At 40.0% G+C, this 16,132-nt stretch overlaps 1 protein-coding gene across 4 annotated transcripts in view; it reads left to right on the plus strand.

Moving 5' to 3' along the window:
- Nucleotides 1–16,132, plus strand: part of LOC122792993 (probable JmjC domain-containing histone demethylation protein 2C) — a 1,041,568-nt gene that overhangs the window by 401,077 nt on the left and 624,359 nt on the right. For all 4 annotated transcript variants that reach the window (XM_044060615.1, XM_044060616.1, XM_044060618.1 and 1 more), the window contains one exon: nucleotides 1,780–2,900. In XM_044060615.1, coding sequence (XP_043916550.1) covers nucleotides 1,836–2,900 — 1,065 coding nt within the window. In that variant the 5' untranslated portion in view covers nucleotides 1,780–1,835. The remainder of the gene's footprint in view (nucleotides 1–1,779; nucleotides 2,901–16,132) is intronic.

The raw sequence follows: 16,132 nt of genomic DNA on the forward strand, positions 1-16,132 counted from the left end.
GTGAAAAAATTATATTTCCCAGCAAAAACTCTTGGTCTGAGAAGTGTATAAGGCAAGGAACACAGTCTAGCAGAGCAGTCCTTTAGTGGATACCAGAGGAGTAGTTTGCAGAGTCAACATAAACATTTAGGAAAGTGATGGCAGACATCTGATGATATTAGTGTCTCACAGTAACAATGTGACATTTTCTACAGTGTACAGCTAACAGTAAAAATAAAAATATTCTGCCAGACCTAGCCAAGCTCTTAAACTGTTACCTACATAATTAAGAAGAAATGTCCAAAATTAGGGACGCTTTTTAAATATTTGTACTATTAACTACAAAATTTCACAGAATTAGAGAATATGAATTAACGCACTGTATGATGTAAAACAAGCCTATAACTCTAATTGCTGTCATTATTTATTAAATGTAATTCTTCACCTTTTCTCCCAAGATACCAGGACAAGACAGGACGGTGCAGTGGTAACATTGTCACCTCACAGCAAGAGGTTCTCCAGTTCGATATTTGGCTAGAGTGCCTTCTGTGCTGAGTCTGCATGCTCTCCCTGCGTTCGTGTGGGTTTTCTCCAAGTGTTCAGATTTCCTCCCACGTTCAAAGACATGGGTCTGGAACATTTTTCCCCGGGCCTCCTCTGAAAATTGGCAACGTTCCAAGTTGGACTTTCCCAGTTAACAAATGTTAAATAGATAAACACTGGTTTTAAGAGGGATTAAAAGAGATGGAGAAAATCTTTGAACCAAAGTCAGGAACTGTTGAGCGGTACTAATGAATATTGGTCACCCACCCTTACTATTGATTCCCACTACTATATAAGGGCCCAGAAGTGTTGTCAGCATTACCCCACTCTAATGAAATCTGAAAGCATTTTAAAACTGATTTCTCCTCTCAAGGCAGAAGTCTTTCAAAGGTACAGTAACCCTGGCTCACCAGGGCTTTTTCAGTGCTCTGAGAGGGCAGTCTTTGGAGGGGCATGGATCATGAATTTTCACAGCATGTGTGTTTGGAAGGAGTGTTTGTGCTGAAGGATAAAGAAGTGAAAAAATTATAAAAATTAGCTCCAAAAGTTACTAAACAAGGTAGCTTAACTTCCAAAGTAGTTTTGATCTTATTTCCAAAGGAGTGGTGTCCTCTGACATATGGGTCTGAGACACATGCATTGATCCTTTTACTAAGTATATGATTGTTAATGTCAAAGAAAGTGTCAAATCTATGAGAGATGGAAAGAGGAAAACAGAAGTGTAAGCAATAAAATCTAAGTCTCCATCTATATTGTTGTTTGGTTTGCCAAATATATCTTTTGTGTATAAAACTGTGTAGATGCATATATATATATATTTACAGCAGTTAAATGGCTAATGATGCAGAAAGACAAATGAAATATGTAAGTTGATAAAGATACCTGTGCTTAGAAAATGGAAGTTGTACTTTTTATGTGAAATGTTTAAATGTTTCATTTCTGCAACCATAGCCATTTCACTGCTGTAAATATATATATATATATATATATATATATATATATATATATATATATATATATATATATATATATATATACACACACACACACACACACACACACACACACACACACACACACACACACACACACACACGCACGAGTTAGGCAAATGTTATGGGAGTTTTGGATGTCAAGATTACTATGAATCTATGAGTTAAACAATTTGGTAGCCATAAAAACTTTGTTTGTGCAAACTTAAAATTTCCACAGTGTGTGTGTATGTGCAATTTATGTTTTATTTTGTCTACTGAACAGGTGAGCAGAGGACAGGTAGTTGGAGAACAAGCAGTGCCCCACCCCGGGAGAAGGGCATGGCAGAAGATGCACTAAAGAATGAACGGAAACTGTCTGCAAGAGTTAAACTGTCAGATGGAGCTCGGCCTTCTCCTGAAACAGACCATTTGGAAACTGGTAGACTGTGCTCTCCAATTCTTCAGCCAAATCAAGAATGGAACACTTGGATTGAGGGAGGCAAAAGTGCAGCAGATTCTGTTTATGGATCCACGGCTTTGGTGTCCAGCTGGACTGAATCCAAAGAATATTCAGAAAATTGTATTAGTTCCTCAGGGGATGTTAATGTGTTACAACATCATGGATCTCCCCCTATCAGGATTCAGAGTTTTCTCTCTCGAGATGAAAAACTAACAGCAGAAAGTACCACAGGCCTTTCTGTTGTGCCCAGCCGGTCAGTAACAGATGAGTATGAAGGAGCAGATGATGTCCAGACAAACCACCCCAGCACAGTACCAGATACTGTTTCTGGCTTCAGCTCAAGGTATGCTGGACAGAGTCATTCAGAACTGCATGCATTGAGCCATTCCAAGCAGAGACCTCCAAACAAAACCTGGGACAGATCAAATCCTGAAGATGTCAGTCCTGTCTTCTTGGAATCTGGAGGGTTGGAAGATCCTGCAGAAAAAAGATTACTTGAATTTCGTTATATTTCCAGCCTAGAAAATCAGAGATCAGTTGCTGCCCACAGCATCCCTAACACTGTAGCAATGGACTCATTTTGTACTTCTGGCCCTTCTGTGAAACACTGTACCCCTTTACCAGATTATCTTCTTTCTTCCCATTTCAGCAGACATGGCTCTTACTTCCATGATGATGGTTTGTGTACCAGATCTCCCTTGTTAGTTCATTCAGTAATTCCTGGACTCCCTGGCCTAGATCCCATGTATGTCCACAGCATGGCTGGTCTGGCTTCAGTTTGCCAACAGAAGTACATGTTTGCTATTGAGAAAGCCACTCCTACTGACCCTGAGTGGGACCATGGGGTTCGTGCACCAGTATGGCATCACCCACCCTATGCAATTCCCAGCACAGTGTTGAAGGAACCCACGGGTCTTCAGAACACATTACATAAAGAGCCAACGGTAAGTGGTGGTTTTACACATTTATTTTTTATTTGTTTATAAATAAATCACATCATGACATTTATTTTATATGATGCAATTTTGTGTAGATTATACATGTTGGCTTCCCAAGGAATTATCGACTGTTAAACTGATGATCTTTGCTTTTCTAATAAAATAAGACAGCTGGCCCTGTGAAGTACTGCATACCATACCCCCTTAAATTATACAGCTGTACGCCAGGTTGCATAATCTCAGGGAAAAGGACAGAATACCACCACGTATGAAAGATATTTTTGATAATTATCCACACCTGGCTGATAATTCATTAGGTTTCCTACATGTCTCTTGTTGGTACAATGAAGCACGTGATTTAATGTCCTGATGTTTAAGAAGTGAGAAAACATGAGGAAAAAGTTGAAATTTGTAATAACTCTTAATATTTGTTTAAAAAGCAGCTAGGCAGGGCGCAGCTCATGGTACCAGGTGGCTGGGATGCAGTCCCTTTAAATGAGTTTTTTTCTTATATTTTTGTTTTATTATTTTTTTTTTTAATACTTTACTTTCCTGTTACCAGGACCCTGGTAGTATTTATGTGCAAAGTTATTTATTTATTTTATTTATTTATTTTACATTTGTTAACTGGGATGATCCAGCTGGATGTATGTCCATTTTCAGCAGAGGCACATTACAATTATTAGAAGTATTAGTAAATGGCAGTTACACACAGGTTACAGACAGAGCAATACAAGCAATTACATGACACTTGTGACTTACAAAACATTGCGAGTATGTATATACAGGTAGTAACAATATATTACCTTCAGGAATAAAATACATTGAGTAGCATTAGATACGGTTTACCCTTCATGATATGGAGAGGGGTGGCCAAAGAAAGGACATTTGTAGAGGAGAGGCATGTGAGATGGACAGGGCACTAGTCAGGGTTGGTACAGGGACATGTCCAGTGCAATTTGAGGTAATTCTTAAGCTTGTTTTTGAATAAGGTTGGTGAAGGATCTTGAGTCAGGTCGGCTGGTAGTGAGTTCCAAATCTTTCCGACAAAGTTGGCAAAGAGTGAGTCACCAGCAGAGTGGTTGGATTTGACTGTTAGAACTAGGAGTTTGGTAGAGGAGCCGAGTGGTCAATTGTTACAGTAGAGGCAGATCATGTTTTTTAGAACAGGGGTATTTTCTGGCCGGTAGAGGATTTTGTGGGCAACTATGAGCTGGTTGAGCTGTAGAAGGTGAGGTAGTTCCAGCCAGCCTAGGAGATTTAGGTTGTGGCAGTGGTGGGTTTGGTATGTTGAGCCAGTAGCAAGTCTGGCAATATGGTTGTAGCATGATGATAATTTATTAAGATCAGTTTTGCTCAGGCTGGAGAAAAGAGGAGAGGCATAAAGAAGGGTAGATAGTAGATGGAAGCGGGCAATTGCAATTCGACCAGGTGGGGTGAGGATTGATTTGATCCTATAGAGAGAGACGAGTATTTTATTGATAGTTTTTATAGTTTGATTGATGTGCACATCAAACCTGAGGTTATCAATTGTGACACCAAAAAGTTTAGTTTGGGTTTCTGGAGAGATGATGGTCCCATTACTAGCTATTATGTTGAAGAGTGGTGGGGAGGTCCTACGCGTAGGGGAGAAGAGAAGTAGCTTAGGTTTGTTGGGGTTTCGGATTAGACGTTGGTTTAATAGCCATTTTTCCACCAAATTAAATGTGTTTTGGGTTAATGTAGAAAGATTTGCTGGGAAGGTGGCAGAACAAATCAAGGTGGTGTCGTCTGCATATTGAATGCAGGTAGCCTCCGGTATGACTGTGCTAAGATCATTTATAAAGATGAAGAAGAGAAGGGGACCTGGTATTGAGCCCTGGGGGTCTCCTAGCCTGATGGGGAGGCATGAGGATAGTTTACCCTGCCACAGGACCACCTGTTGCCTGCCTTGTAGGTTGGAATCAAACCATTGGAGTGCCTGATTGTTTAAGGTGAAGGCCTTCAAGGTGTTCATTAGCATTTTGTGATCGACCATGTCAAAGACCTTGGAAAGGTCTAGAAAGAGTGTGGAGGTTAGTTTGTTATTGTTATGGTTTTGGTTTATAATGTTAGTAAAAGAGAGTAGGGCTGACATAGTGCTGTGATTTTGTCTACAGCCATGTTGAGAGTTAGACAGTAGTTTGTTGTGTATGAGATATTTCATGAGCTGAATATGTACATACATCTCCATAATTTTAGCTAGTGGTGACAAAATAGCTATGGGTTGGAAGTTAGACAGTTCAGTGGAACTGCCCCCCTTATGAAGAGGTACGACATGTGAGGATTTTTCATATGGCAGGGATGTAAGTTTCTGATATGGTACGGTTGATTAGGATTGAGATGGGGTATGCAACTGCATCTGCAGCCTTTTGTGAGTAGTCTGCAGGGAGGTGGTCAGCAGCCAGGGTGGTGGGTCTTAGTTTCCTAAGTAGGGCCTTAATGAGTTGAGTGGACACTGGTTGGAAACTGAAGGATGTATTGGTATTGGTATTGGATACATTTGGATTAGAACCGGTGGGAGTGAGTTGGCTGACCAAAGATTGGGTAGTTTCAGTGAAGAAGGTGTTAAAGGTGTTAGAAATATCTTCTGGGGATTTTTGTTTGGAGGCAGAAGGGGGGGTGGGGGTGATGGTGGTGGTTTGGCCTGGGTGGAGGAGTGTATTTATTCCTGCCCAGAACTTCTGTGGTTTATTGTGGTGTACTTGCTGTAGGTGGTAATAGTAATTCTTTTTGTCTAAAGTTATGGATTTTTTGACATCATTTCTTAGCTGCCTAAATTTAAGTTGGTCAGGTAGGGTTTTTGTTGTGCGTTAGGTGGCCCACGCTTTATTCCTGAGTGTGATTTTGTATTTTGTATCTTTAGTAAGCCATGGTGCAACATTGACTTTGGTTCTAATAGTATGACTATAGGGGCAAGACAGTCGAGAACAGCAAGGAATTTGGCGTTAAAGTATGTGACCACTTCAACTAGGGGTAGTTTTTTTTAGGGCAGACCAGTTGCATGCCTTTAGTTCATTGTTAAACTTATTGAGATCAAAGTTTTTGTTGCTTCTTATAGTTCTATAGGTGGGTTGGTGGCAGAAGTTTACCTTAAGCTTGAATATATAGGTGAGGCAGTGATCATTCAGATAATCGGGTAGGGTGCCTGATGTATAGGGTTGTGGGGAGCTGTTGGAGAGTACCCAATCCAGGGTACTGTCTTTATTTTGTGATTTACCTGACCTAGTGGATGAGGATATAGTTTGGGTAAACCCATGGAGGTTTACATGGGTTGTGGGAATTTAGAGGAACAGGCATTCCAGTCAATGTTGAAATCCCTGAGAACAATGGTTTCTTGTGGGTGGTTATTAGTCAGCCAGCTTAAGAAATCTTCAAGGGTGTCTGTGTTCTTCCCTAGGGGAATGTAGACACAGACAATGTTTATGCCGTTATTAATATGTAGCTTTGAGATAATAATTTTGGCATTATTGAATTGGGGTGGTTGTTGGGTGTCCAAGGTGATAGATAAGATGGACTTATAAAGTATTGCTACACCACCGCCCTTTTTGGAGGTACGATCCAGTCTGTGCATATTGTACCCTGGTGGCAGGACTTCATTGTCCTTGGTAGCAGGTTTTAGCCACGTTTCTGTGAGGCATAGTTAATCGGGTGAATGCACTGCCAAGAGGGCATGTAGGTGCTGGATTATGTTATTTATGCTCCTGACGTTTAGATGGCAGGCCAGCAAGGAGTCTGGGGGTCTATTCGATGGGTCTGTGTTGTTAGGGGAGTTAGAGGGGGGATTAGGGTCTGTAGGAGGGGTTGGGTCTGGGTTTGGGTGGATGTCGCCATCCACAGTGAGGTTATTTTTTAACCTGGTTATGAGTTTCCAGATTCTGAATAAAGTACAGTGATAGTGCCTGGGTTTAGGACAAATGTATCTGGGTGTAATAGGGACATAGTTATTTAAGATTGGTGAGTTGGGTATTTGGGAAGGGGGAAGATGAGCATTTTTGTGTATTAGTGATGGAATTGAGGTTCTGAATCTAGGGTAGTGGAAGCCAAGGTAGCCCTTGTTCTAATAAGCAGAGAGAAGATATGGGATGAGCAACAGGGATGATAGAAGGGTTAGCAGTAAAATTTAGGGGGTTGGCATATTTATTTGACCGAGATTTGATAATATAATAAGGTAAAATAACAGGGGGAGGGGACAAGTAGTAGATTAGAGTAGTGGTTGTTGCTGATTGGTTTGTAGAGGAGCTGGGGTGTGGTTAGGTTGACTTAAATTTAGTAGTACTATGGGCGGGTGGGATTTGTGGGCAGGGAGGTGCGCGAAGCGAGGTTTAACCAATTCTCAAGTTGCCAACAATCAGAGGTTACAGGGTAGGTGTACAGTTTACTTCCTAAATTTCTTTATTTTTAAGCCCTTTTTCTTGGTATAAGGCAAGCTGAAGTTGTTTTTTAATGTTTTAATTTAGTATTTTACAGGAGGGTGGGCTGTGAGTTAGTCGCTAGATTAAAAAACACTAGCAACTGAGGGTTTGCCTGAGTTAAAAGGTAGTTACATTAATAGTAGTTTGTGGGGGGCTTCAGAGGCTGTTTCCAGTGCTGGACCCAGTCACAGTACTTTTTTAATACAATCAGATAAATGTTAGGGTTAGTTAACCTTGCAAAAGTCGTTTTAGATTTTGGCAGTACGTGACTGGGCGGTCAGCGTTCCACGTGCTTCTCTGTAAGGTTTTAGTAAGTTCTGTTTCTTTTTAGGGAGCCTTTTGGGAGCTGAAGACAGGGGAACAACCTGTGGGGATCGATTTGTAGAGTTACCAGCAGGCAACAACCAGCGTATTTTTTACACAGTTACCAGATCTTGTTTTCAGTTATCGACCCCATGTAAGCACACTGACACATTTCAGTAAACAAACATAGTGTGAAAAACATTGTGGAACGGTGTTTAACCAGTTCTCAAGTTATCAGCAATCAGAGGTTACAGGGTAGGTGTACAGTTTACTTCCTGAAGTTCTTTATTTTTAAGCCCTTTTTCTTGGTATAAGGCAAGCTGAAGTTGTTTTTTAATGTTTTAATTTAGTATTTTACAGGAGGGTGGGCTGTGAGTTTGTCCCTAGGTTAAAAAACACTAGTGACTGATGGTTTGCCTTAGTTAAAAGTTAGTTATATTAATAGTAGACTGTGGGGGGCTTCAGAGGCTATTTCCAGTGCTGGACCCAGTTGCAGTACTTTTTTAATGCAATCAAATAAATGTTAGGGTTAGTTAACCTTGCAAAAGTCTGTTTTAGATTTTGGCAGTCCAAGACTGGGAGGTCAAACTTCCAGGTGCATCTCTGTAGGGTTTTAGTTAGTTCTGTTTCTTTTTTAGGGAGCCATTCGGGAGCTGAAGAGAGAGGAACAACCTGTGGGGCTAGATTTGTAGAGTTACCAGCAGGCAACAAGCGTACTTTGTACACAGTTACCAGATCTTGTTTTCAGTTAGCGACCCCATGTAAGCACACTACCACATTTCAGTAAACAGACATATTGTGAAAAACCTTGCAACGCCACCTTCTAAAGCAGAGCATAAGAGCAGACAGACTGAGCGCACACATAAATTGCTACAGATAGTATGCTCCAAATTACAGTTAACAGAGAATAAATACAGCTTTTTAGCTTTTCCAGACTTCTGAGTAGTATAGCTGTGACCTGAGTACCCTATGTTTTTAGTATAATGGCATGAAACATTCAGGCACACTATCCAATGCACTAACGCCATGTTTCGTTAGGCTATAACACTCATATTCTAGCCAAAACAGTCATAGTTTCTAGTATAATCACATGAAGCATTCAGGCAGACTGCTAGGAAATTAGAAGAGTAGAGTACTTTTCAATACACTAACGCTGTGTCTCATTAGCCTATAACATTCATATTATAGCCAAAACAGTCATAAAATACATTAGAAAGTATCAGTAGAAATCAGGAGGAAAAAATGCACATATTGAGTTTTTACATACTGCACATTACAGCAGTAGACTGGCTGGGTCCTGGGGCACTGGAGGTTTGAAAATGGAGGTTAGTGTGGAAGGGATATGTAACCTCGGTTCAGCAGGAGAAGGGTTTAACCAATTCTCAAGTTACCAGCAATCAGAGGTTACAGGGTAGGTGTACAGTTTACTTCCCAAAGTTCTTTATTTTTAAGCCCTTTTTCTTGGTATAAGGCAAGCTGAAGTTGTTCTGATTTCTGTTAAAAAAAATATAGGCTTGGTTTGCTCATTTGACCCTAGATGTGCACCCTCATTGAAGTGGCACCTTCTCCTGTGGTTTAATAGTGTAGAAATTATACCATTATCAGCTGGATGGGCTGCAGTTCTAAGCAGTATGCAGCTGCGTTTGTCATTGGCTAGCCAGCTCACGTGACTGAGGTGCCTGAGCAAGTCTGGCATAAGCCAAATCCTCTGAAAGCAGTGAAACTCGTAAGAAATGGAGTTAGCGATACAAGATGAGCTATGGGAATGTAATGTTTTTTTCTTTTCTTTTATTGATAATTTGTTCCTATATTTCTCACAGCTGAGGCTGTGAGACAAGATAAATAGACCGTAACACACATCTCATAGTACATTTTTAACTTTTCACCATTTTCCTTACAGCCACGGGGAACTATGAAAGCACAGGTAGCAGTCCATTGTCTAGATATATGTCAATCCATCACCTGTCTTTATTGATTCACTATAAAGCTTAATTTTATCTCCTTGCCTTGTGTTTTAGGACTGATTGATTATATTATAGTCCTGATGATTCCCTTTGTTTTTATTTTTATTTTTGGAATTGTATGCAGCCTGCTAACTCTTTCTGGCTTCTGCCTTGTAGATGTGTTTCAGTGACTGATGGTGCTTGAACCTCTATCTTTCCTATTTCTCAAGTATTTCTCAGTGGTGCATTACACTGTAACATAGTAAGATATCATGTGTCACAGCATTTTCTTTCTGTTCAGTGTATCTCTTGCTTTATAGTTTCTTGTTCCACGACTGTATTTTCACTCTCTCACCCTCTCACTCTTATGAGTTGTAGCTGGCTCCTAGAATGACCATGCGAGCAGTCACCACTGTCCGTGGAGATTTCAAAGGACATGGGCTAGGATGCCAGGTATTTCTTCCATAAGATCATAGGAGATTACTAGGCTATTTGTCATTGCAAGCCTAGCCGTTTCATCCCAATGTAATACCATAGAAATGTTAGTTAATACCCAAGATTACATTTAGTAATGGCTACCCATGCCCCCTATTGCTGGAAAGAATTTACAGTGCCCCATCCACTCGTCCAGGTTCCTCTTAAACAGTGTCATAGAGGTGCTGTGTTTCACATGAATGGGTAGCCTATTCCAAAGACATAGCAGTCGCTGGGAGATAAATCTTTCCCTCCAGCATGACTTAAGTCGCAGGCCATATTTAGGTCCCTGGAGTGGGTAGTTCTAGTCCTGTTTGACTTATGGATGTGCAGCAAGTTCATTAGGTTTAGGTCTTGGATTGACTCTGTAGGCCAGGCATGTCTCCCCTAAGAAGGCTGTATGATACAGAGTATAATGACATTGACTTTAGTCGGTCTGTGTAAGGCACATGCTGGAGTTCCTTGATCTTCTTAGTTAGAAACTTCTGAGGCCTCTTCAATTGCTGCAGGTGTTTTGTACATTAAATACCAAACAGGGTATTATACTCAATTATGCAAGGATTAGTGCCCAGTATAGAGGGTTTATAACCTCTTTTGCTCTCAGTGAGATGCCTTTATTAATCAGGTGTGCAACAGAAAGCCTTCCTAACTACTGTAGACACATGGTGGTTGAAGTTAAGGTCACAGTCAACTTGTGATCCCAAGTTCCTTGCCATTTCCTGGGTACTTAGGATATTGTTGTTGATTTGATAGTGTAAACAGACAATGTTTGTGCTGAAGGGAATGATGATGCATTTCTTTGCATTCAGTTTGAGAATGTGAATAAGACACCAGTCGTTGGTTTGTGTAAGACCGTCCTGGAGTATACTGACATCATTTGGGGATTCAATAATTGCACCCAGTTTCCAGTCGTCTGCAAACTTGACCAGCCACAACCCCTTTGGTTTGACCTGAACTTCTGAGAAGTATATACCAAACAGTAGGGGACCCAACATTGACCACTGTCGCACCCCACTGGTAACAGGTGTGCTGGTTGATGTAGAGTCACCCACTTTGACAGTGTGTCTGGTTTGTGAGCCAGTTGGCAATTCATCTTACAATGACTGGGTTTACATTCAGTTTGCTAGGTTTATCAGTAATGCCTGGCTATGGGATTATGTTGAAAGCCTTTGCCAAGCCGAACTATGCTGTGTGCACAGATTTGCCTTCGTCATTGGCCCTGGTCACATTTTTGAAACAATCCACCAGATTTAACAGGCAGGATCTGCATTGATGAAGCTGAATTGGCTAGAATCCAGGGTTTGGAGGTCGCCTATGTCTTTATTTATGAGTTCCCTAATGATACGTTCCATGGCCTTACAGATGAGGCTGGTCAGACTTATGGGTCTGTAATTCCCTAGGTCTGTTGCTAGGCCACCTTTGTGGAGGGAATAACTGTTACTGTCCTCCATTCCACAGGAACAAAGCCTGTGGTTAGATTATGATTGAAAGGAGTACCTAATGGTGATGCTAGTTCGTGTTTTAGCCTATTTAGAAAACAGCCTGGGATGCCGTCTGGTCCCATAGAGGCTGTGTTTTTTTGCCTTAGACAAGGCTTTGATGACCTGTTCAGATATGTGAGGTGAGGAGGGGTTGTGATAGGTTTGTAAGGGATAAGGAGTGACATTTTTGCCAAACCTGTCCTCTAGCAGGTTTGCTATCTCTGTGGGGTCAGTGTGTGTGATACCATTGGTTACTAGTTCTGCACATGCTTGGGCCATACCTTTTAGGCTACGTACATAGCTGTAAAAGGCCTTATGGTTATCCTTCACTGTGCTTACTATGTTTTTTTCTCAAAGAAGCCCTTGTATGCACTCACAACTATGCATAGTGTAGAACCCTAATGCACTTTCTGCAGAATGTGATAGAAAACTGGTACACTCATAGAAAACCCACACAAATACAGAGAGAACATGCACAGAGGGTACCCAACTTGAGAACAAACTGGAGAACCTCTTCTGTGAGGTGGCAGCTCTATCCACTGTACTGGTTTGCCACCATGTTTTCATTAGACCCTTCTTGCAATGTTATCTCACACTTTTCAACAGAAGTATACATTACTTAGTATGCCTCTTTATGCAGCTGTCCAGCACAAGCCGGGCTTAGCATGCCTCTTTGTGCAGCTATCCAGTGCAGGCCAGGTTTCAGGATATAATTTTGGGTATTTATCAGTCCCAAGGTTGGATTTACATATGTATATACTTTATTTTATTTTATTTCAGTTAGTTAACTTGGGGTAGAGCAATGATTGAAAAGGACCATTTTGAGACTTGACCCAGGGAAATCAGATATAAATCAAATATAATCAAAATTAAAAAGATACAGAACACAAAATCAGATGCAATGAACAATAAGACATGACAGCAGTTACACAACATGTACGTAAAGCATCTAAGTAAAGTATTTACAATTCACTATAGTGTCTGTTAGGCTGAGGTCAACATATTCTGCAAGAGATTTCTACAGCAATGAAAGTAAGTTACAGAAGTTGCCAAATCTTTTCAGTGCAGGCACCACAGTTTTTCAGGGGCTTGAAGAAGATGGAGCGGGGGAGTAATATGAGGTAAAAAAGGAGAAGGAATGAGGGGTTGAAATAGAAGTATTTGAGAAAGGGTAATTTGTGCTGAATTGCAGCGTGAGAGTAAGCAAAACATTGAGAGGATGTTTATGTGCTTGTCTCAGTTAAGCAGCATTTACACTGAGCTTGTTTCAATATTTTTAGGCCATGTTGGAATGTTGTAAGAGAAAGAATGGAAGAAATGTCTTTTGGGATGGCATCTTAAACTTTAGGACCAAGAACTGAGAAGACATGTTTGGTGCTATTTAGTTTTTGGTGCCTGCAGGTTTGGGGCAGACATTGAGAGTAACCAAATACTTTAGGGTGGAAGGGGGCTGTCAAAACGTCTACTTGGAAAGTAAGGGAAAGTGCCCAGATGAATTAGTTTAAAGATTAGGGTCTCCAGTAGGAGTGTTGTTCTGTGAGTTATGTTAGCCACTTGACTTTTTTATGGGGTGAAACAGCGGCATTCTCATCTAAATGAAAGATGCATGACTCTACAAATATTATCTTTAACTCACTGTCCTCTCTAGAAATAATCTCACTCTGTATGGCTGCTCATTTGATGATACTGTTGTCTTTAAATGTGCTGGATTGTTTGAATTGTGGGGACATGTGGGGACATTTTGTTAGAGGCTGCTGCAAACATGGAGAGTCCATATTTTAACTGTGGAGGTAGAACTCACTTTCCAATGGCCACTCAGAATTTAACAGATATAATGCAGGCAATTTACCTAGCCCAGAAGTGAGTTTATTAACTTTTGAATTGGTAATTTGAATGTTGTTATAAAACTATGACTTGCTAAATTCCACTACTGCTAGAAGACTGTTTAGCATTAAAAAAGGAAGCCATTCATTCATACCTCTAAGCTAAGAGGGGAGAGGGACAAAGAAACAAAATCAGGAAAATGTTTTAAATATTACTCTGATTAACTTAAGTTAATAGAACATTAGGGCCTGCATTAGCATGCATTTTGTGAACATTAAGTTTGAAACTCTTAATGCCTGACGATTGATTGTAATCCAAAATAATTTACAAGAAAAGTCATAAATTTTATGAAACAGGGCAAAAACATGAAGCAAATTCAGAGACATTTGAGAGCCATGCTTGTTGAGTAGATTACGAGCTGTAATTTTTGTAAAATGGTATCCATGTTCAACTTTGACCCCAGTGTAGTGCAGCTGTACCTAACTCCACTTATTCAGTTGCTTCCTGCAGCCTCACCTTCCTTTGATGTCACCAGCCTCCAGTGCAACTAGGAATCGTGTCTTAAATTATACAATTGTTGTATTTCTGGAAACTACATGAATAGCTTCCTTGTATCAAAAGTAACATTGTCATCAAAATGGCAGTGTCATCAGCAGATGATATACTGACTATTGCAGGATGACTGATAATTTTCCTGTTATGTCTTTGAAGCCGCATATGATAGAGTTATCTCATTTTTATGCTTGAACATAGTGAGCTGAAATGACATTTTTTGATAATATAGGAATGTAAAGATACTCCTAAAGCTACAAATGGTTATTTTGTCTTTTTCTGGTTAGTGAAGAGCAGTGAGGTTGCATTAATGTTTTAATTTTATCTCATATAGCTAATTCCTAAATGCGAGTTTTAAAAGAACAAGTGCATTTGTACTTCATGCTTTTTTAAGTTCTTTACTAAAGTGCTTGAATTCAATGACTTACATTGAAAACAATGTTAAAATATATAGATGAACAGCAGAGCACAATAGACAAAGATAAGATGCATAAAATACTAAAATAGAGTGAACTTATGCAGTTTGTAAGTTGTTCCCAATAGACGTTATCTGTTTTTGTGGTACATGAGAAGTGATGGCAACCAAATTCACATAAGGCTTCCTATTGTTTACTTATGTATTTGCCTTTGCTGACTGTGAAAAGTCCGACTGAGTAAAACCCACTTCTGCGGAGGCCGAGAGGGAGAATCTCCACATTTAGGTTACACATGAAGCATATTTATAATCGCAGGGTAAAACATCTGTACATGAGCTTATTTACATGATTTTTCTATAGTTCTTAAATGACCATAACATTTTTAGCAAAAAACAAGAGAAACATTAACATAAATTGGCTAAATATGAATAGAAAAAAATACAATAGTAGCATGATGCCTTCAGGGAAATGATCAAACTGGTGTTTTTGAGGTTATTAATAATTTACAGACAAGCAAGTAGTACTGCAGCTTAAAATGACTATAAGAGAGATATGAAAGGAGAAATTATGGAAATTAGCAAGGAGTTAAATGGACAGAGGAGGGCTTGTAGTTAGTGGTGGGGTGTGAGAGGAGGATGAAGAGTTTAGGAAATTAATGTAGCATGAGGAGGAGCGGTAAGGTTCAAAAAACATTGGGAAGCAAAGTGGTTGTAAGAGGTGGAGAAAAGTAATATGAGTAAAGCTAGCCAGGTGAGCAGAAAGAACAGATACACCTTTAGCATAGATGCTGTTTAAGCAAAATTTTGAAATGATTTAAGTTTTCGTTTTTAACTGTGTGGGCATTTCATTCCTGAGTTTTGACACCTAATGGGAGTTGAGAGAGTCTCCAGCAGTGTTAAATGGCTAGAGCGAAGGCGTCTAGTGGGTGACTAGTACAGTAGAGTATTTTGAAACGCTGGGCATTTGTCTGGAAAGTACAATAGGCAGTGGGTATCGATTAGTTTTAAGCATGCCAACTGGTTTGGGAGTTCAGACCTGTTTAATTGTTTTAATGGAATGCAGTGGTGTGTTTTTATAAGGGTGGTTGGTTGCAAATGTAGCTATTTTGCAGTAGCAGGAGGCTAGTTTAGTTTTACACCTAGTATTGATGTTTGTAAGAATAGGGGAAGCATATACTAGAGAGGGAAGGATGTATGTTGCTGCTAAGGTAATCCTTGCTTGATCTGTCAGGTATGACATTCTATTTTAAACAACTTCTTTTAGACCAGTATAAACAGTATGCATATTTATTCATTTACCATAACTTAGCAATCTTTGAGATTAAACATAGTGTGGATCCTGTCACCTTCCACAGGGATTCTGATGTTGCGGCCTGGATGCCATCCCATTCCTTGCAGAATCGAGTTCAATGTAGTTTTAGTGCAGCATAATACATCAGGAAATTAAACAGAGAATTTGTTACACTGCATCCTGCTTTATATTATGTTCCATAGGAACCCATGACACTGCTGCACACTATGTATCATGGCACGTAAGGAATCTGTGATATTCCAGCATGCATTGACTTGTATTCCATAGGGAATCCATGATATTATAGCCTGATAAGCATTTTGTTCATTAGGGAATATGTTGCAGTGTGACCTGCCCGACATTATGTTCCACTGGGAAACTTTAACAGTGAAGTCTCCACTTTACCATATTCTATAGGAATCCATAAGCCTTTAACTTCATGTTCCATAGGTAATCATGGACACTGCAGTCTCCTGTACGTCATGTTCCATAGGTAATCATAGACACTGCAGCCCTCTTTAC

Source organism: Protopterus annectens, chromosome 2.part0, assembly GCF_019279795.1.
Source record: "Protopterus annectens isolate FY-2018-M chromosome 2.part0, PAN1.0, whole genome shotgun sequence".
NCBI classification, from domain to species: domain Eukaryota; kingdom Metazoa; phylum Chordata; order Ceratodontiformes; family Protopteridae; genus Protopterus; species Protopterus annectens.